The 21,924-nt window shown below is 46.0% G+C and overlaps 1 protein-coding gene across 4 annotated transcripts in view; it reads right to left on the reverse strand.

Annotated features, from left to right (window-relative positions):
* The window catches only part of SLC12A8 (solute carrier family 12 member 8), a 46,268-nt gene that overhangs the window by 14,661 nt on the left and 9,683 nt on the right, over nt 1–21,924 (reverse strand). For 3 of the 4 annotated variants that reach the window (XM_085228308.1, XM_085228307.1, XM_085228305.1), the window contains exons 5-6: nt 20,655–20,886; nt 6,175–6,288 (exon numbers count right to left, since the gene is read on the reverse strand). In XM_085228308.1, the coding sequence (XP_085084434.1) occupies nt 6,175–6,288; nt 20,655–20,886 (346 nt within the window). The remainder of the gene's footprint in view (nt 1–6,174; nt 6,289–20,654; nt 20,887–21,924) is intronic. The other variant, XM_085228306.1, reaches the window with a different exon arrangement.

A 21,924-nucleotide genomic window follows, 5' to 3' on the forward strand; every position in this document is an offset into this window, starting at 1 on the left:
CAACATAATTTAATCAGTCACTTAATCGATTACTTCAGAACAGTAACTAGATCATTTCACTGCACTGCCATGTGTAGGGTTACTGCCTCCCATTGACTGCTTGGTAAGTAACTGCTCCTGTCTCAAGGGAAACGAGCAACTGCTAACGCATCTACAAAGAACTCTTTGTCCATTTTGAACAATGCTGGGGGGAGGGGTGTGTGAAGAAGCAGAAATCCAAACAAAACCCATCTTATCTTAACACAAACATGATAGAAAACAGTGTCATTAGATTGTTGGAAAGAAAAATGCCACTGTTCATCACAAGCTTGCATTCAGCAGATTGTCCTGTCCCACCAGCCCCAGTCAGTCAGAGCAGATCAATTGCAGGTGTCTGCATTCACAAAGGACAAGCACTAATGCAGGTTTTAATGTCTGTGTTCAATGACTACCCCATGCATTTAGCAGAGAGAATTGGGATATGCACGTAGGTGGCAGTTTTCAGCCTTGGGCTCTTCCCTGCAAGCATCACTCAGGGCTCTGGGCTGGCATTATCTCTGCCGTGCAGATAAGGAAATGGAAGCATTGAGCAGGTAAGTGATTGCCCCAGCATCACAGAAAACACCTGGCAAAACTAACAGTAAGCACTGGAACATCGTTTCAGGACAGAGTGCAGGATATTGCATGACCAGTGACAGTCCTCAGCTTAACAAATCACCATCTAAAATTGCAAGAAAGGAAAACAAGAAGAATCAAAGGATTGAAAACTCTGTCTTAGGGCTGGGAACCCCAGCCTGAAAAGGGTTAAGAGACTTTACTCACATTTGAAGAGAGAGTCATGCCAGACTTGGCAAAAAAGTGCATCTTTTCCCATTAAACTATCCCCAAATTTCTCCCAGAACATTTGAGATATCTGCTATAAGTATATTAAATGCCTGACTTAGAATTCCAATGAGAATTAAGACAATCTGAAGGCAGGACAAGAACCTCCCTAAGATACTCATTCCTGCCCATCTCTGTTCCATCTTGGGAGGATTTTCTCAGCAAAGGACAGTCAGTTTTGCAACAAATCCTGCAGCACAGCAGATAAATCCCATCTCGGCCAGATGGATGTCTTCTCTAAAGGCTTTGCAGGGCTACAGATGGATGGCCACCAGGGAGCCATGGTTGTTGCTAATCAGGGATCAGCAGCTCATCTGCCTGCTCTGTCCCAGGCTTTCCTGCACGTTTTCATTGCTCCATGTCCCCATCTGCTAAATGGGAACTGTAACACTTTCTCTCAGCATGCTAATGAGCACAAGGTACTCACATGTTGCTAAACACACAAACTAAGCATCCAGCACTTCATTTATTTTCTCAGGCCCACCCAGCAGCCATCTCTTTCTGTCATCCTCTCCACCAGAACCTCAGTGCCCTGGCATTTTGCTTCCAGAGAAGCTGTCTTCCAGATTCAGATCAGATTCAAATCCTGAGATTGAAAACTTTAAAAATCAAACTGAGTTGCTCATTTTCTCCTGGAAGACTGCTCTGTGGATGTAGTTTCTGAGTAGCACTGGTAAAAGCCCATCAGCTGGTGTACTTTTCCCCAGATAAAGTTTCCAAGTGCTGTTCAAGCACTGCTCCTTTTTCAAGTTATACAATAGGCTTAGCTGGAGGTCAGAAAATGTAGGAAGGCAGAAGTTCACAGAAACAGCCAAAAACATCATACTACATGGAGCATCCACGAGGCACTCTTCAGTGACATGCTATTCTGCATTTCAGGGGTAAAGCAGAAAATGCAGAATACCCTTCTTCCAAAGGGAGCAAGCTGTTGTCAGAAGGACAGCTGCTAATCCAATGTGCCTCTTGGCCAAGTTTCCCAAACACTTGGCACCACTTCTGTATCTTCCAGCTCAAGCTTGACTCACCTCCTCCTCATCCAAACTCTTACCTCAGCAAAGCACTGGGGAAACACCAAAATGGTGTTTTCTGAACCAAACATGAAAAAAATTGAAGGTGTGAAGTTACTTGTGCAATGATAACTGCAGGGCTTTGACTACCCCACTGCCTCCCTTGCACAGACTCGCACATAATAAGGTGCAGCCCAAGATGACCTGCCAGAGCCTATATACACTGGATCTTGAGATCAATGACTGACCTCGTGGCTAGGGGTCAGACCCAGACCAATGCAGGACCTCCAAGGTCACCAGATTGTCACAGACTTCTTTAACAAAGGCCAAGGTCACCACTACAAGATCCAACATAGTATTGGTCTGAGTGGCTGACAACGTCTGTCTCCTCCATGCTGACTACTCCCAGACCTGATGGGACGGGAATCTTCTTGTATAGAAGTACAGACAATGTCAAAGTCATCTCTCTACCACCAGCCAAAAAGAAATTATCCAGCTAGGGTGCCAGCTGCCGAAGAGTGAAACTGAGAAGATCTTGTGCAAGCAGCAAACTAATCACCCCACTTCTCAATGAAAGGACAACCCAATTCCTTTCTAACAAATTAAAATAAAAGAAATTGAACAAACTCCACTATCAATAGCTTTGGTCACCTCTTGCCAAAGAGTGAGCTGGGCTGGTTTGCAAGACTAGCTACTAAAGAGAAGAAAAGTACGTGCACTTGCACATAAAATCCAACCAAGTAGAGATGTTGGGACATTTCATCCTCCAGACAGATCTATTCCATAAGGAAATGGCCAATCCCTTTTGAACTCAAGCAATCCTATCTGCAGATTGTCCACAGAGAAAATTATCCACCTCTCTGTTTCAACGAGATAGCAGGCTGGATTTTCCACACTAGCTATTATCTCGGAGAGCGGCAGATAATGACAAAGCTTCTGGACAAGGAAGCATGAAAACACAGTCAGCTCAGCCAGGAAATTATGGCTGAGACAGTCTGTACATTGCTGCTATTCCCAGCGTAATCCTGACCTGGGAATCATCCAGGCAGTGGATACGTGCATGAAGAGACCACCTACACTGTACATCAGACATAAGCATCAGCTCCACCAACCCTGCCTTACAGCTCTACCAGCTATAGCTTATGACTGTAGATATGACTGCCTGCAAACTGCCATTGTATAGCATTTTCCAGAAAAATTACTATAAAATGTGAAAGTTTGTGGTGTTTAGTTTTTTTTTGTTTTTTTTTTTTTCCTTCAACCAAGAGATGAAGAATGGAAAATCTGAGATTGGAATTGCAGCTGATTGTTTAAAAGGGCCAAATTCTCCACTGATGTAAGCTGGCATCTCTCCACAGACTCCAGTGGAGTTGTGCCAGTTTACATCATCTGATAACTTAGCCCAAAACTTCTAAATCTATTTGCTGTCATTTTGCAAGTGCCAAATATGGTTTATTTCAGAACTGGTGTCAGCACAATGACATTTTCCAGTAATGCTGCTCAAACATCATCTTACTTTCTCGTATCACACAATAACACACTTCTTTCATTAAGCTGAAAATCTTTGGAATCTGATAGAAAAGAAAATCATTCTCTGAACAACACTAATGCTTAACTTCATCTTGAAGCTGCACTGGCAGTTGTGTGGCTGCTGAACAATTGCATGCGTTTCTGTAGGCAGCTCCTTCCTCATGCACATCCCTGCTTAGATGGGGAGCTGAGGTGATGGCTTCAAGTTGTGCCAGGGGAGGTTCAGGTTGGATATAAGGAAATATTTCTTCTCAGAAAGAACGGTGATGCAGAGGCACAGACTGCCCAGGCAGGTGGGGGGAGTCACCATCCCTGGAGGTGTTCAAGAAAAGGATGGATGTGACACTGAGGACTGTGGCCTAGAAAGGCATGGCATGATGGCTGGACTGGATGATCTTAGAGGTCTTTCCAATGTTCATGATTTTATGATTCTAAGTGTGGTTGCCTCTGACTAAAAACAGAAAATCTGATTTGTCTTCTTCAACAGCTTCCAGAGCTATTTCTGATGGAAACAAACAACTATAAAGCACTTTTCGCCGTGTCCTAGAGACCAGACTGAAATCAGTTGAATTCAGATAACAATTGCAAAGGGAGAATGAAGAGTTTATCCTGAGAATATCAAAATAGTTTCACTTCAAAAAGGAACACTTCATCTCAGAAGGGCCCAAACATCTTGTTCCACTATTTCCTAAACACTTTTTAAAAAGCCTTTGTTATTAGAACAGCATCTTAAATTGCAAATCAACATATGCTAAAAATTAAAAAGAATAAACAAAACGTTTAATAATAAAAGCTAAACCAAATACCATTTTGGGTCAAATTAGTTTTTCAAAGTGGCTCAAAGCACACTGAACAGCAAATTGCTTGGCTGAAACTTTCCTTGAATTGAAAAACTTAATGCACGGGATTGTGCTGCCAATGCTTTGTCCACATCACCAAGGGGGTTCCAGAAGAAGCAGAAACTGCTTTGGGATGGTGCAGGGAATGGTTCAGGAGGACAAAGCAGAGGTGCAGCTGGGGGTGACGTTCATGCATCCTTGTCATTCCTTTCCTTTTTGCCCTGCAGAAGAGGCCTGGCAATTGTGTGGTATCTCTCCAGTCTGCTATTAAAGCTGCTGCCAAAACTATCCCTGCAATGTCACCTGGAAGCCCGCAGACCGCCTGTGCTGCTGGGCCTGCTGCCAGGCAGGGAGGAGCACCCTCCTGTCCTCCTGCCTGCAATGCAGTGGGCAGCAGCTTTTGCAGAATGTGGGGCACTGGGAAAGCTGGCATCCCCTCTGCAGTACTAAGCTTCCATTTTGGGTGAGGATTTAGACTGACATTGCACCAGCTCTTGGGGATGGGAGCTCTGAAGTTGCACAGGGCTCTCAGCCGTGATTTGGAACAGAAAAGTCTTGACTCCCATCTCTTGCCTTCTTAATCTTTTTTAATCAGATCACAAGTTCTCCCATGTAGCATTATGCTTCACGAGGTTCCTAAGCACTGCAGTGCTATAAACAGCAATAACAGGAACAATGGTGGTGTTATACGGTACCACTGGCACCGCTGCTCCAAAGCAACAATTTAAATCCTGTAAATAACTAAACAATTAAAAAGAACACATGAAAAAGCTCTGCAGTAACCAAAGTAATTATACATCAGCCCAAACGTGTTTTTAGAGAATATTTAGCATTACTACTGGTGTTACAACCGCCAACTAATAATGCGACACGCTGCCAGGACTTCAAATAAATTATATCTGTTAGTTTTGGCCTTCATCCTAGCAGCCAGGTATTAGCAGTGATGAAGAACCGTTTAATATGGTTAATCATGGCAATTTGCTGCACAGCTCTGTCATAACTGTTCCTTCTTCTGCAATCAGGGAACTGAAAAATCCCGCTTTCCTGCATCAGAGGCAGGGCTCTGAAGAAGGGCTCCTTCTGTGGCCGGGGGACTTGAGCGGGTAAGACCAAAGCAATAAGGAAGAGGCCAACAGCCAACTGCTCCATGGTGTCAACAGTTTGGGCAAGCAAATTTTTCAGGAGGAAGCCTACCTGGAGGCAACAGCCAACCTGGTAAGCTGGGAGAGAGGATTTCAAAGGAAAAATTGGGATCCTGCTCTAGGTACACCTGACAGAGTGATTCTGCTAGATTATTTCTCCAGCTCATCGCTTCAAAAAACCTTTCAGTTTCTCTCCCTGTACCGCAGCAATTCCATTAACAACTTTCAGCTAGTTGCTTAGAGCTAATCCTCTGCAAATTCATCCTATAATCCAAGGATTCATTGCTATGGAAACTGCTCATGATCGGTACTTTTTATTGCTTAAAAAACAGCATCAACAAAAGATATTTTAACTCCAACTGATAGCTATTTCATTCCCACTGGAGAGTACCAGCTGTGGAGAGGGGACATTGATCTTCCTCTTAAGGGAAGGAATGACATAAAAGCATGAAGTTACACTTAATGAACATGAGTCCTGCTGTGTGGGCAGTGCAGAGAGCGGTAGGTCAGCATCCTGGATGCTGGAACCAGCCCAGGTCAGCCACCAAGAGTCCTCCCATCCCCTTCCCTCCCATCCAGCACAATCTTATCACAAGGCTTATCTAGCAATGTAAATCATGGATCATCACTATTAAAAAAGCTTGGAACCCCATGGCCCCGAAGCACTGGCCAAGATTGCCTAATCCTCGGAGGGGAGGAAACAATGCCATCATGTCAACCCATAGGCTTGACGAGCAGCCTGGAGAATCTCCCCAGGAGATGTGCCTGTGGCGGGGAGGATAAAACTCACCGTACCTGTGGCAGCTGGGAAAAACACTCCAAAAACAGTGAAGAAAGACTCCCCCTGGCTGTAGTCTGGCAGTGTGTTGTTAAATAAAAGCTCTTCGGAGTAGCCAACGAAGCCGTGCTCTGCAAACACAAGGAGGGAAAGAGGAATACCTCAGCCACTGCATGCATGGTAGGAGAGCCAACGACCAACTCAGTCTTGGGTGACAGCCCTGCCGCCCCCAGAAAAGTGTGACAGCAGTGGCTGTTTCCAGTGGTTGTTTGAAATGGTGAATGTCAACTTTTTTAGTGGGGGAAGAGGTAAGCATGGTTAAATGGGTGCCAATGCCAGGCAAGCCATGGATGGCAGTGATTGACACTGCTAGCACGTCTCAGCTGTGCTGCCCCATAGCGAGTCCTGCCATCAAGCACCTTTCCATGAAATCTGCCCACTGAAGACCATCACAGCCCGTGGGTAGTAAAGGTAACTTAGAAAGCAGGTTAAGGAATTAAAGATATATCTACAAAATGAATAATTTCATTTTCAGCAGGCAATGCTGCTTTTTAACAGAGTATCTTCGGTTGTGGAAACATCTCCTCCATGTAAGCACTCCAAATGCTTGTGATTGCAGCGGGGGGAGGTGAGCAAAACTGGTTTATTTCTTCTTCCAGCCACTACAATTTATTTCCACAAGACATGTGACTTCAATAACTTGAATTTTCTCATTAGCAGGCAGGATGTTGTTTATGGCTGTGCAGGGTGACAGCCAGAAATTTAAAAACAACTCCATCAAAGCTGTCCCATGCCTCAAAGGCAGCATTAATGATGTTTGGACAATAGATTCAACCGGAAAATTAATCAAGAGTTCTGAACACAAGACATGTTCGTTTAAAGTGTCAGAATATAACTAACCACAGAACTTTGAAGTTGCCACAGAAAAATCCTATAGATAATCAAAAGTTTCCTACTACATCTGCATTCATTGTGTTGCCCAAACATGGATGGATCTCCTGCTGCCAGACTTTTAGAAGTTTCAGTCATCTTCACAAGGAACAAGCTACAGATGACACTTAAAGGGAATATGCTCAGTGCAACACCCTGACCTCTGGACCTCACAGAAGTCTGCATAAACTGCAGCTTCTGTAAAAATAAAGGGGTAATTTGTGTATGTTGTACATTCCTGCAAGACTAGACCCAAACCCTTTTTTCAGATAAAGCCCGTACAATCTTAACTGGAATTTGTGCCCACAGCACGAGTGCTGGCTGCAGAACTTCTATCAAACTCCTCAAGAAAAGTCTCAGTCTGCAGTCAAACAATTCTTCATCCGCTCCTCATAGAAATGTTTTGCTATTAAAACAAAAGAGGTGGGGAAGTATTCAACTCAGCCAGAGGACTCACATATACAGACAGACCTTCTCCAACTCATGCTTCAGAGCAGCATCAACCAGAATTATGCCACTCTTGACAAAAGTCTGCCCAACCAATCTGGAAAATCTCTCATGGACTCTAGGCTCTAGGGATGATTTACTCTCATATTTTCCTGTCTCAGGTTTTCCCTTCTGCCCAACCATCACCACCTTGTTTGAAGTACTTGCTGCTCCCTCCTGCCCAGCTTCTATGTTATCTGGCTTTTTCCTTCTATCATGCCCTTTCACCCATTTGGAACAGTCCTCATCCTGCACTGGCACAGCCAACTGTTTCTGACAGGCTGTATGACTTTGTTTGTCTCAACTGAAGCCACTGCCCCAGTGCGTGTGCAGTCATCTGGAAGCCAGATCCCATCAGTCGATCCAATCAGCACATTTAACCTGCATGTTCTCTTTTCCATCATCCAAGTGCTTAAGAAAAAAACACCAAAGAACACAAACCAAAACCTTGCAGAACCTCACCAGACACAATCTCAAGACGGTGAATAGACCGTCTCTGACTGGGGTCTTCCAGATGGACTTGGGGTCTATATAACTAAATGACAAGCTGATGCAGGCAGCTTGATCACTGAATCACAGAACAGCCCAGGCTGGAAGGGACTTGAAAGATCACCAGGTACAACCCTTGCATCTCCTTTTTCATACCAAAGGCCAAGTACATAACCAGACTATGTGTTCTGTAAAACCACTTTGGCCATACCCTGGCCAAAGGGAGACTCTGAGACCCTTCAGTCCCTCGTCTGACCTGTAGAGGAAGAAAGGAAGCAGGAAACATCTGAACTGCAACCCCCGCCCACTAGTTTCAACACAGCTCTTAATTTTAAGCTTTCTGAGAGACAAAGAAAGAAGACCTGTACTCAGGTCTAGCTTACACAATTGGGTGGGATACGGTCAAATAACTCCCTGTTATTAGCTATCATCCTGACATAACCAGAACACATTAACACAAGCAGATATCTTAAACTTAAGGAGATGTGCAGGACCGAATACCTTAGCATTTGCAATCAGCACAATGAATGGACAGTATTGGTACAACCAATCTCTGCCAATCTTAAGGAGCCAAACGATTTCCCACACTCCTTCCATTTGCCTGCTGTTCCCTTTCCCATTTCATTCACCTAACTGTAAATCTTGGATGACAGAGACTGTCTGTGTATATGCACACAGCCTGAAACAATGGCAGATGTTACTTGAACATGACAGCTACAGATTTGTTGAAAAAGTCACAGGATGCACAAATTGCTCTGTCCCACTTCTATTTCCTTTTCTCGCAGCTTTGGTGGGACAAAGGAAGCCCAGCAATTCAAAATTTCCCCTTTATACAGGATCAGGAGCTTTCTATCTCTATTAAAGTTCATCCAAATGTTACTTCTTACACCAGCCTCATTTTTCAGTCAGTCACTCTCCTGTAAAACAGAACCCAGGTCCCTTTTGATCAGTTTTACACCACGCTGGGCAACGACCATCAATTTAAGTCAACTCCCCACACACAACCTCCGAGCTGAGCACACCATGCTGTGAACATCTCCTGGCTGTCATCGTGCCCACCACTGTGGAAAGCCTGACCACCCTTTGTCAGTCATATCAACAGTCCTAATTGTAGCTGATGGGGCAATTGAGCTGAAAATCATCCAAAACAAAACAGGAATCAGCAACTGAGACCAATTGGTTAAATCAACAGAGCACTCACTCGGGTGTTCATGGAGTCAATTATCCACATCCCATTTAAAGTGCACTTCAAAAGGCCGCACTTCGGAAGGAGGAGGGAAGGAAATGCGATAGGGTCTATATTTGGCTCTCTGATTTCCCAACAAGGCATAATCGGTTTTTAATTTTTGCAAGAGGATCTCTTCCCTTTAGCTAACTGCTGGGCATGTGAGATCCAAGCCATACTCCTCCCTCCTCCTGTATCACTCACGACAAAATTTCTGCTCTCCGTTAATTTATGTGACCCCACAGCCTCTAAATCATGCCCTTAATGAGCCTGATTCCTGCTGGCCTGCAGTGGGCTGGAGTTGAAGTGGGAATCAACAATCTTCCCTGTGTCATGCTACAAGGCAAAGAAGCCAATTCCTTCCCTGCGCTGTGTAAGCCTTATGGGAAAAGAACAATAAAAAGTAGTAGTAATTTGTTTACATCATTAGATACTCAATAAGAAGAAGGCAAATAATGGATTTCTCAAGTGGCTGAGCTGAAGTAAATAAGAAAAGGGGGAAAAATTGACTTAAACCAATATCTGAATTATTTCTATGACATTTGATAAATTAAAACACTAAAAAGCTTTAGGTTCAAGGCAAACTATTTTGCTCAACCTCAAAAGATTTATTCTCATTTTGGGATTCTAATTTTTGATTTACTTTCCCTTACTTTTTTTTTTTTTTTTTTAAAGAAGATTTCGAGTCTATTTCAAATGAAAAATGTCACTGTAGGGAAAAAGAAATGGGATTTTGAATCTAGATGAAACATTTTAACATTTCCAAGGCACAGTGTTTCATTTAAATGTCTCTGTGAAATGTTTCATCATTTTCTGATCTTTTTTCTTGTGTGTTTGGAGAAAAATCTTCATAGATATAACTCGTTCCAGTAAACTCAGTGCGAATCTAAGCACATTCTTTGAATTTAAAAGAGTATATTCACTAAGTTACCCATTTCTGGCAAGCTTTATTTGTTGCAAAGACCTCACCTAACATCCTTTCAGTTGCCCTTATTAAAATGAAATAGCAAACAACAAAACAACACCTAGAGCATATTAGGCGGAAGAGGCTCCAGGATGAGCATCCTCACCCCCAAGCACTACAAAGCCAACTGGGGAATTCCCATGGAGACCCCAGGCAGAGGCAGTGGCCTCCTCCCTCCATCCGAGCTGTGCTTTGGGCTTACTTCTTGCTGCTTTTTCCCTCCCCAGCAATGGGGATGAAAGTGTCTGAGCAGGCTTTCCTTCAGGGCACAACTCAAAAGGCCAGAGAAGGAGTGGGATGTGGTGGTGGCAGTGTGGGGTCAGCTCATTACACGAATGCACACAGACAACCTGGAGCTCATTACAGATTAGTCAAGTCCTGGCCAAATTCAATAAGCCTGTTCACAAACTTAAGGTTAAGTAAACCCTGGCCTGGAGGCAGGCCTGAGCATGGAGTGAAATAATGCAAAATGGAAAACTACCTTAAGACAGCTCCCCGAAGGCTGTCAAGTACTGCGCTCTGCTTGTGATTAGAGACTTTAATTATGAAGGTGGATACTGAAGGCTTGAAGTGCTGGGATTTTTTTCTTTTCCTAAATAAGTAGGTCCGCACATTCCTGCCTGAAAAGCCACAGAGAGGCACTTACTGAGATGTGCTCGCAGAGGAACAGCTGGAAGTGTTTGTCTTGCAGCATGCTGCCCAGCTCCGAACCCAGCATTTCCAAGATCTTGTGTGATATGCCATGTGGAGAGCCAAAAAGTAATTACAGAGCTTTGGCATAATTACCTCCTCTCTCTCGCTTTCCCTCTTCTTCTGTCACAAGCTCCAAGATCCAGCCATTCCCACTGGCCACCACCAAGATCCCTCCCAGTGTGGGGTCCCAGCGTGGGCACTGAAGGTACCTGGGGACATCAGCATGGAGGAGGCAGACACAGTTTCTACAGCCCAGTCCCACAGATAAAACTTCACTCTTTCTTGATGCAATTGTATATTCTCTCTTCAAACTCTTAGCCAAGGATAAGGTACAAGAGCCGGATTTATGGGCTGGGGACAAGCCATGTCACTTTGGAGCTCTCAAAATTTGTGATCAATCAGGTTGAATGGCCTAAACCAAATTCATTTCTATGCAGGTCTGTACACCCAAGTGCTGTACAGCAGAGGACTGAAATTCTCTCCTGAAGCCCTTGCAACACTATCCTTACCCCATCCGTGGAAGAAATCTGTCTTTGGATGGTCTGGCAGCCACCAAAGTCACTCAAACCCGCTACCAATCTCATGAACAGCAGCTTCCCACACCAAGGGAAGTTCAACTCACTGTGAGCTGGAACTCAAGGCTGTGCAACGCAGGAGCAGATTTCCACCAGCACAGCTGAGGAGATGGGGGTCTGGAGAGCCAGGAATGCAAAGCATTGACAGGCAGAGCTGTGCTGGCAGGTTCTGAGAACAAACATAACCTTTACTGAACTCGTACAGATACAAAAATGCTTTCACATTTTTTCAGGACATCTTCTGCTTCACTGTTGGATGTGTGTACTTCAGCTGGAAGGCTGGGAAGGAACAGAAATAAAGGGGAAGAGCTGCAGGGGGGAAAATGGAGGTGGGTGGGTTGAGAAGAAATGGGTGGCCTGACTGGAACCTGGGGACTGACATACCCATGGAATCAAATGCATCACATTTCACTTACCTTCTTCTTTGTCAACCCCACAGCCTGACCTGCTGGTCCAATGATGATCACATCCATTTGTCCCAGAGCACACCAAAGCCCCATCTCAGCCCCAGCACCCCAAACCTGGGGGATTTGAGCAGGCAGTTCTTGGATGCACACAGGTCAATGATTATACGTGATAAAAACACAGCTATTATAGACTCAACACCATAATTTCATCTCCAAATTCCAGCTTGACACATCTGTCACCAGATGAGTTTCCTTCACCCTGCTGCTGTTGTGAAAATGGGTTCGATGCCAGGAAGCACAGAACAAAACCCCTGGGTTGAAGTGATTGCACAGCTCCAGTAAAAGAAAAAAAAAAAAAAAAACAGGTCCAAAAATGGAGCTGGGTGCCACAGTTGGCATCTTCCCAGCCAGAGCAAGAGCACAAGAGCAGAGCAGAGTTCAGCTCCTCTTCTGGCTTCCTGGAGAGCCAGCTTTGTAAGTCAGGACAAGCTGCAGAAGTGCATTTAAATGCATCACTGTTGCAAGGAACAAGAAGTAGAAATATTTTATTTTATAGAAAGAAAAAAAACAAGAACTTGGCAAAACAGAGGGGAGAAGGATCAGAGCATTTTTAAAGGAAGGAGGAAAGGAGTTCCCTTGTCCAAGACCTTCTCTGCACCCATAATAAGCGCGGCAAACCCAAAATGAGAGATTATATAAAGTCCGTAATTGAAGGAGTGAAAGCCACAGTTAAAACAATCTAAAAAGACCAAGCCCTGAGAAATGCAACCCGAATCCCTTATCTTTTGATGGAAAAGAATGTGCTCCCTTAGATTAATGACGTGTTTACCCAAAAGGAAATCACCGCCCTTCTGAAGCAGCGAGTGTTTGTTCCTCCCAAGTCCCTGTTTTCTGATCCAGCGCTGATCTCCCAAACCTCCTGTTTAAAGCCAGCACACAATGCAGCTTCCTGCAGCGGCAGCCCTGAGCAATCCCAGCCTTAACCCTCTCCCAAAAACCACCTCAGCTGCACCTGTTGGGGAAGATCAGAGGGTGTTTGGGTTCTGCCTCAGCACAGGGACAGGCGTTTGCAGCGTGGCTGCCAGCAATGCTGCTGCAGAGCAATCAATCAGCCCAAATATTATTATTACTTTTTTTTTTTTTTTTTTGCAATATATCAGCAAAAATATTTCTGTGTTGAGTGGACAAATGAGCATGCAGCATGACAGCATTTGCAAAGGGAAGTGTGGGGATTCAGCAGAGCATCCTGCTGCCTTGTCTGTGGTGTTCTGAAAAAGGCTGACTGCTGGATGCTGCAATACGCCGATGTGCTGTGACAGTCATGGAGGAACACAGATCAAGGCACTGGAAACTCACACCAAAGCAAAGAAGTGCAGTGGGGCAACTCTGTAAAACACATACACACAAGTAAAACCCCACAATATAAGCAAACTAGCCAAAAACACACACGGGGAATATCAGTTCCTTGTATGCATGGTAAATCCAAGTATTTCATTGAACCACAGAAGGGTTTGAGTTGGAAGGCACCTTTGAGATTATCCAGTTCCAACCCCTTGCTATCAGCAGAAATATTTCCCTCTAGACCAAGTTGAGGGAAGCCCCATCACAGCCCCATCCAACCTGGCCTTGAATGCTTCCAGAGATGGGGCTTCCACAACCACAATGGGCAACCTGTTCCAGTGTTTCACCACCCTCACAAGATTTGCATCCTTTTTGTCTGCCCTGTGACCCCAAAAGGGTCCAAGAGTGAGTGACCTGCAATAAATGCATCCCATGGGTGCCACCTCTCATCTGCTCATGTCACAGGAACGTTGGGACATCCTGGCTACAAGAGCTATCAGGTCATGGGCATCTTCATCCCCCAGAGTTCAACAGGTCTACAACAGTGGGTGCCAGCCAGTAGCTCAAAATAGCACAGAAGCCATAATAAACAAAGGGAGCTGCTTAAATCAGTCCCTGATGTTTGTGCTGATGGAGCAGTGTTCATCCTTGGGTCACCATCCCTTCCTGCAGCCAGGCAGGAGCCCTGTGAAGGGAACACTCTTTCCTGCCCCACTCCTGCTGCAGTGCCCCATGGACCAGCACCCACCTGCTTCACCTCCAGCTGGCTCCTGGAGCACAGAGACATGGAAAACCAACGACATAAGCCTGTGGGAGGAGCTGGCACATCATTTGGCATCTATGCTGGCTGCGCAGGTTGGTGGTTTTGAACTGTTTTTTGCAAAAAGGCAAAAAAAAGACCCAACAAAAGACATTTGCTGCAGGTAGAAAATCTGAAATCTTGGTTAGGAAGAAAAAAAAAAAAAAAGAAAAAGAAAAAGATTTTAACGTGGGTATTTACAAAGTCCACTTATGCTTTATATTACTTAATGCTAAGCATCAGTCTTGCCATAACATATAAAATACTTCCATGACTATTTTACGTCTTGATGTGGTATCCGCTACCTGGCTTGTTCAGCAGTATTCAAACCTGCCAGAGGAAATGGTTTTGCTCATTATAAGGAGTACAAGAAGTAAAACGCCCCTTGCTTCACCTTATTCTAGGAAAATATTTTGCATAAATGGGATACTTTATTTTGAGCGGTATTTCTTGGAAGCCATACCCAGAGTCCCTGTTGTGGGTGGCTCTGCAGAACTTCTCAGATGAAAAACCCCAGCTTGAAGAAACCAGAATTTGGGCTGAGCCAAGGCACAATTGGAGGAAAACGAACGGCACCGGAGCTGCAGAGGCGATGACACACATCCTCTGGGCTAGCTGGAGTGACACCGTTCCTAGCTCAGAGCTGCGCTGGCTGCTGCCAGGGCCAAAGCCCAACCCACGTCAATTGAATCCAGTGCCTGATTTAATGGTTGGCAGCCCTGCCCAAGGCAGAGGGGTTGGAATCAGATGGCGTTTGAGGTCCTTTCCAACCCAAGCCATTCTATGATTCTATGAATCCTCACTTTCCTAGAGCCGGCAGTTGGCCACAGTGGAACAAAACCAACTAGATCCTGCCGTGATCTGCACGCTCTTGTGCTATACTCATGACGAGAGCATCTCATGCTCACAAGTTACAGATATATTATCTAGATGACAATGGTATTTAAAAGAGAACTATTCCATTTGTTGATTTTTTTTTATTATTATTCTGTACCCAAAGTGATAGCTTGATTTTTTTTTTATTTTATTTTGGGGAGGTTTTCAGTATTGATGGAATTCACACAGCTACAGCTCAAAGCCTAGCTTCAGAACTGTGAATCAAATAGTGTTCGATTTTGGAGAGGCTGAGCAAGACACTGTCACCTTAAAGGATTTTTTGTTGTCATTTGTAGCGATTCACTGAATTCAGTTTAAATGGAAGGATACATTTTCCCTATTAAACCCACATTTTTCAGTGAACACATTTTTAATTCGATAGAAAAGAAAACCAAGGAGAACCAGCAGGTCCCTGCACATACAACTGGGCTGAAATCTCTCACCTAAGGTCAAAGAAGGCCATGAACTGTTAACAGAAGCCAGCAGGGAAGACGATGAGCAGTAGATAAGAACCCATATCCTGCACAAAGTTTCCTCTGCAGCCCAGGACAGGAATGCAAATTAGAAGTGAAGTGGCTGCAGAAAGAATCCAATATCCAGAAATCATCTTTTTAAGTTAAACCCCTTAATAAGGAAAGCTGATTCAGGGCACAGCTGAACTGTGACAGGAATTAAACGTTGCAGGGATGGAATACAAGGAGGCACAAAATCTCCATCATTTGAAAAGAATCATGTAGTGGCACACACACAAAAAAGTGAATGCAATTAAATAAAGCTGTCTAGTTTAAACACGGGGACGGGGAGAGGTTGAGGGATTATGGGATGTTATGCATCCAGACCGTCTTGTGAGGTCCATAGCATTAAATAATTAAACAAAAACATAGAACCCAGAGATTTTATCGGAGACAGCCCATGGGAAGGCAACGTCTAATAAGAGACAAATCCCAGGACACCATGCTGCAGCCGAGCCATCTCCCTGCTCAGTTTGAGGATCCGCCAACAGGCAGCATGGGCAGCAAGAGCATCCACCAATGAAGCCACTGAGGTGTTTTAGGGTTTAGTTGCAAGCTTGGTGGAGATTAGCTTAGCAGTGCCTCGCAGGGAAACGGCAAAGGAAGTAAAGGTTAAACGAACCATGTACAAAATCCCCTCGATAAATCATGAGGGTTATCACCTATCCTGCAGCAGGAGGCTACAGCAGCAGTGTTTATCACACCAGTACTATCACACGCTGAACCAACAGCCTAATTCCTACCACTGCTGCTATTAAATGAGTTAAAAACTAACACCTATAAGACAAAAGCAAAACCTCTGCTGCTCCAGGGATGGACCTGAGGCAGCCCTGTCTCCCAGCCTGAGTGCTGCCTCGCTGCCCCTGAGTGCAGTGGCATGCTGTAGGGTATCGACCAACATTAGGGCTGTCCCCTACACTACACACTCTAAGGATGATATTTGCTCCTGTATGGACAAAACTCAAGGGGAGCACCACAGGTGTTCAGCGAGGTTCAATACAGAAAAAAAGGATATCAGCAGGTTCTCAAGTCCTTGGGAGACCCAAAGCTTCGGCAGCAGTAATCAGGGAACAGCCTGGGATAGCTGCGACTGGAACACTGAATCCCCTTATAACCTGCTTTCCAGCCTGGCTGTTTGAGGCCCAGACAGGAGGGACAGGGCAAGAGAACGGCAATCCAGGTGGCTGTAGATTCTGAAGAAAATCCATAAGAAAAGAAAAGACAGCATCCCGCTCTCATCCCTGAGCTCTCATCCCCTCCTCACCACCACTGCGGGAGATACTGCTGGCTGCTGGGGACGTGGTGGAAACACACCATGCAGAAAACTGTCAGGTCAAGCTACATTTTTTATCATCTCTTTTTTTTTTTTTTTTTTTTTTAAAACCAAATTGCCTTAAATACCTACTTCAGAGAGACTGATGTAGCTTTCCTGTCCATACCTAAACAAGCCCCCCTAACAATGTTATCACTTTTCAAAACACATCTGTGCTGCAGCTCCTAGCCCAGACAATTGGCAGGTAACCAGTTAATAAATTTCTTCTCCAGACTGTTGAATAGGCTGGCCTCCACTCAAAGGTGATGTCACTCCAATTCAATGTGCTATAATTGGAAAAACCTGGGGAAAGCAATCGCGTGTTTTTTAATAAATAAAGATCGCATTAGCAGCCTCCTGCTTTTATTCACCACCAGCTCTACCTTGTTCAGTAGCAAAGTGGGATTTTCTGCTGCCACTCACTCCATGATTCCTACTTGGAATATGATGCCAGTTTCCAGATGTGTTTCAAACCAGGAAGTCAGCAATCAGCCTGGATAAAGCCTCTGGGATTAGCTGCAGATCATCTTCTGACACACACATCCTTCCTGCACCCTCTCTTAGAAAACTGGGGCACACCCCTCGTGCCCAAAAATACAATAGACAACAGCCCAGGCCAAGCAAAAGCCTCTGATTAGGAAGCTTTGATCATTTCCATGTTAAATATACGTGAATACATTTAATTGATTCAATCCATCAAAGTCTCCAAAGCACTTTAGGGATCTTTACAGCACTGATGTGTTTACAAACACGTCATTTTAACAGCTGCAGGTTCCCTTTCTGCTAGAGCAGCCCCATGCAAATGTCCCCTTTGGTCCCCTCCCCTGGCAGAAGAGCTCAGCTCTCCCAGGCAGCCATGGGACACCCAATGAGGAGAAATCCTTCACAAGTCTCATTCTTAGAGGAAGAAGTGAGGATAAACGTTTTTCTGAGCTCCGTGAGAATACTGTCAAAAGACTACAACAGAAGTGGGTGACACGAAGGATGTGGTTTGTGTGAAGAATAATCCCAACCAGCAGCACTCTGGCAGCAGCACGCCCAGGGGCTGCAGGGGTTTGGATGCAAGCAGGGGTTTGGATGCAAGCAGGGGTTTGGATGCAAGCAGGGGTTATGCTCAGGGCCTCAGAGTGCTCCAAAGACTCCCAGCAGCCCCGGCATGATGAGGGACGGCCTGGGCTCCACCAGGAGAGAGGTTCGGCTCCTGAACTAGCTGCAGGAGGGGAGCCCCAGCCCAAGCAATCCTCAGGCCTTGATCACTCAGCCAGACCCCCACCCTCCTATTATCTAACACCCTGCCAACAGAATCCGTATTTTTAATTTTTTCCCTCTTCTAAGAACATTAAAGAGGCTGTTGTTGGGGGCTCTTTTGCTTGCATTGCAACTCCTTTCATCTCACCACCAGAACAAAGCACAACCCAATTAACACCAGATCTCCCCCCAAATAACCCCACCCCTCCCCATTTGCTCCCACAGAGCCACTGGGTTGTAGAAGGGTACCTGTGAGCAACTGCCAAAACAGGAAAGCAGGCGCCTAATTGAAGGGAGTATTTGGGAGTCACCCTACACAAAAATTAGCAGAGATATGCTAGGAAAATAAAAGTGCGGGCACTAACAGCAGTCTTATCTTCTTTTTCCATGACTCTAACGCTCAGTACGTGAAGAGGCCAAAAAGTTTCACACGATGTTCTGAGGAGTTGGTTGCGGACAGACAGCATCCTCTCTTTTATGTTCACTGCTCCCCCCCACAAAGTAACGCAGACTGGTTTTGAAGCACAGATCTACAGCATTTATGCAAGCCAAGAAACCCCAGCACTGCTCTTCTGCCTGCAACATGTTATTCAGCAGCATAATGGACACAAGGTCCCATCTGTCTGCTCTCAATTTACCTGCGTTAGCTTGGCAAGAAGAGAAAGCCATGAGAAGACACGGGGGGTTGGGGCTACATGGGGGTGACCATTTCTGGAGGTGACACTGAGCTTGGGTTGGTTCAGAGCCTGGCAGAAAGATGGCATGGGAGTCCCTCTCCTTAGCACCTACCCCATCCTTACCATCTATGCCTGACAGTAACCTGGGACCACGGCCATCACTGACGAAGCACTGGCTGGGTCCAATGGGGAAATTTAGAATTCCATGGCCCCCAAAGGAAGCTCTGGGTCTTGAGACCATGCCAATGTTTGGGACTAAGCAGGAGGGATGCTGCAGCCTGGTGGTGCCTGGGCAAGGCAAGTCTGCTTCTGAATGCCAGCGATTCTCAAATTTCTTTTTGTTTCCTTGTTTGTTTTCCCATGTGCCTAAATACACAAACACTTTTCCTGCCTTTGCTCTTTACAGCTTCTCCTCCGTGTAGTACCTCTCGGGAATCCTGGATCTACTCCGAGGTCGAACCCTGCAGCCTCCACAGGGAGGGCCACATCTGGAGAAGGGACCACAGCCCCGAGTGCTCCCCACAGCAGGACAAGCTGTGGAGAGGGAAAGGAGAAAGCAGCGGGAAGTCCTGCTGAGAACCCCTTTTGTCTAAATAGGGCCTGTCCTCCGACTAAAAATAAAGGCTAACCACAGGAAGGGAGTGAGAGCTTGGCCCACATCCCGTGTTGTACACGCCTGGGTGTGAGGTTGAGGAATGGGGGGGGGATGAGTGAGGGGCCCCCACCCAGCGCAACCACACATGGGCTTGGGCGCCAGGCCCTTGGGATGGATAGGCACACTCATGGAGGTTACTTAAACCCAAGCAGACAGTGCTTGGTGGCGGCACACATCTCCAGCATCTTTCCTGACCTGCTCACACCCCTCCCAGCATGGGTGGGAAGGCGCTCTGCTAACTGGTGCACAGGAGAGGCGCAGGCTCACAGAGGCCATGCTCACTGTTGGTGCTGACGCACCACTCAGAGGCCTGCTGGGGAAATGCAGCACCCAGCCCAAGCTCAGACCGTCCTCTTAAACAGAAGCTGAATTAAAAACAAACAAACAAACAAAAAACAAACAAACAAACAAACAAAACAAACACAAAAGCTAACAAAAAACCCTCATTCTCCTTCCTTATAAGTCTCTGGGTCTATACAAAGGTCACCCTTGAGCATGAAGGGAATGCAAACCCTCATGGTTTCCTTTAGAAAAGGACTTCTACACACAGCAGCTGCTTGGAGCAGGCTAGCTGCTTTCCCTTCAAGACATGCCAACTATTCCATACTGAGCACATGCTAAATATGAAATGCAGATGCCTTTCCATGAGCTGCTTTAGCGGGTTTCTTGAATTTTCCCCCCTTATGATGCTTTTTGATGCAGCAGAACTCAAGAAAAAGATGACACCTTCTGTTTACTCAGCTAATTACACTTCGTGACTGCTGCAGGGCTGGCTGCAATGCTCATGAGCTCCTTATAGTCTGCGGTGGGCTCCCAACCAGCATCTCTAGGGATGAGGACACAGAGAAGGGAAGGGTTCTCAGGGAACTCCATCCCTTTGCCTTGCCCATGCCCAGCTGCCCCCACTGCCTGCCTCATGATGGGGACCCCACAGCAGGCTGCTGTCAGGCTGGGGAAAGGTAACAGAGGATACTCTTCGAAACTCCAGCAACTTCCTTCTCCATACCACTAGCCTCTGCCCTGGGCAAGGAATTCAGCAGTGCTTCCTCAGCTGGGCAGCCCAGAGCTAGTGTCAGCTGCGCATCACACTGCCAAGGCTTAGAGGATGCCCCAGGCTTCCAGAGAAAAAACTCCTCCATACAAAGTTGTAATGGTCATGGGCAATCTGCTCTAAGAGGTCCTGCTGCCACATTTGATAGCCCTGAGCTCTACCTCTGCCTGGATGTGTACCTTCACAAAGTTGCCTACACAGAAAACCCCAGAAGAACCAACACCCATTTCCCCACTGCTCAGGACCGTCAGCTTTACCTGGATCGAGGTGTGAAAAGGACCCGATGACAAAGTCCAGCGTCGAGACAGCCAGCAGGAAGAGCAGCAGGAGCTGGAGGCGGATGATCCACTTCACCCCTGCCAGGTTGATCCCGAGCAGCCCCAGCAGCACCGCCAGGGAAATGCCCCGCACTGCCCAGATGTTGCTGAGGTTCAGTACATCCGCGATGGACTCTGCAAAGCCAGTGATGTACATGGCACCTGCAACACACTGAAGGACAGAGGTCTGTGAGCATCCTGTGGGTGCAGTGCCTGTAGCAGGGCTCATCCTGCTGTTGCAGCACTGCAGTGTTTAAGGTGACTCTGGCCCACAGGTACTGAACTCTACTGCCACAACAGAGGACGCTGTCAAGGCAGTACGGGTAAGGCACTGTATGTACTGCCTGAGTAAACACAGTAGCAACGAGCAACTTTCCCCTTGCTTTAAAATGTATCTCCAATTAACATTCCAAGAGAAACCACTCTGGTTTATCCAAGGAAGAAGAGGATGAGTCAATCTTTTTAGCTTCTTCTGTTTCTCTGAAAAAAAGGCTCCTAGTCAAGCACCTGCCTGAAGAGCAGTTACATGCTTCTCCCCTCCCTGCTTCCTAGGGTTTACTTTTAATTCCGTATTTAGCTTGGATGTAAAGCCTGATGCTTCACTGGCTCCCTGGCTCGTTCCTGGAAGGAAGCCTGCACATTTGAGGAGCGCATATTGTGCAGTCCATGCTCCCCAAGCACTTGGGAAAGCTGTTTATTTCCCTTACTCTTCCTGGGTGGCCAGCAGTCCATACGATGGGACATCCGCAGCACAAGAAAACAGCTGCAGGTTCAGCCCTCAGATCACCCTGTGGGGCACCAATCCCAATTCCAGAAGTTTCCAGGACGGGCATTTTAGCAACATTCCCTCTCAGCACACAGCATAGCTGGCAAACCAAGTCAGGGTAAGCAGCTGCAGATCAGCACCAGTAAGGGTTGTTAGGAGGACACTCAGAAAGGAGCAGAGCGGGAGAGAGCTTCAACACCTCAAACATCCTTGAAGCCTACCCTTCAATAAAACATGACATCTCCAGATCAGGGGTCAGGTGTCTGTGAAGTCCCCACTCCACTTTGCACAGTTACAAGCCACCACCCCGGTGGCCCTACAACAAGGGGTTCTTTCTTGGGCCTTAAACTACCTATCTTGAAATCAGAACAGAATGTCCCGGCTGAATGCTTGTAGAAATCAGTTCCTTAAGAGCCTTTGCAAGACATACACTTTGCTGGGTGA

This window comes from Meleagris gallopavo, chromosome 7 (genome assembly GCF_905368555.1).
Source record: "Meleagris gallopavo chromosome 7, MGAL_WU_HG_1.1, whole genome shotgun sequence".
NCBI lineage: Eukaryota > Metazoa > Chordata > Aves > Galliformes > Phasianidae > Meleagris > Meleagris gallopavo.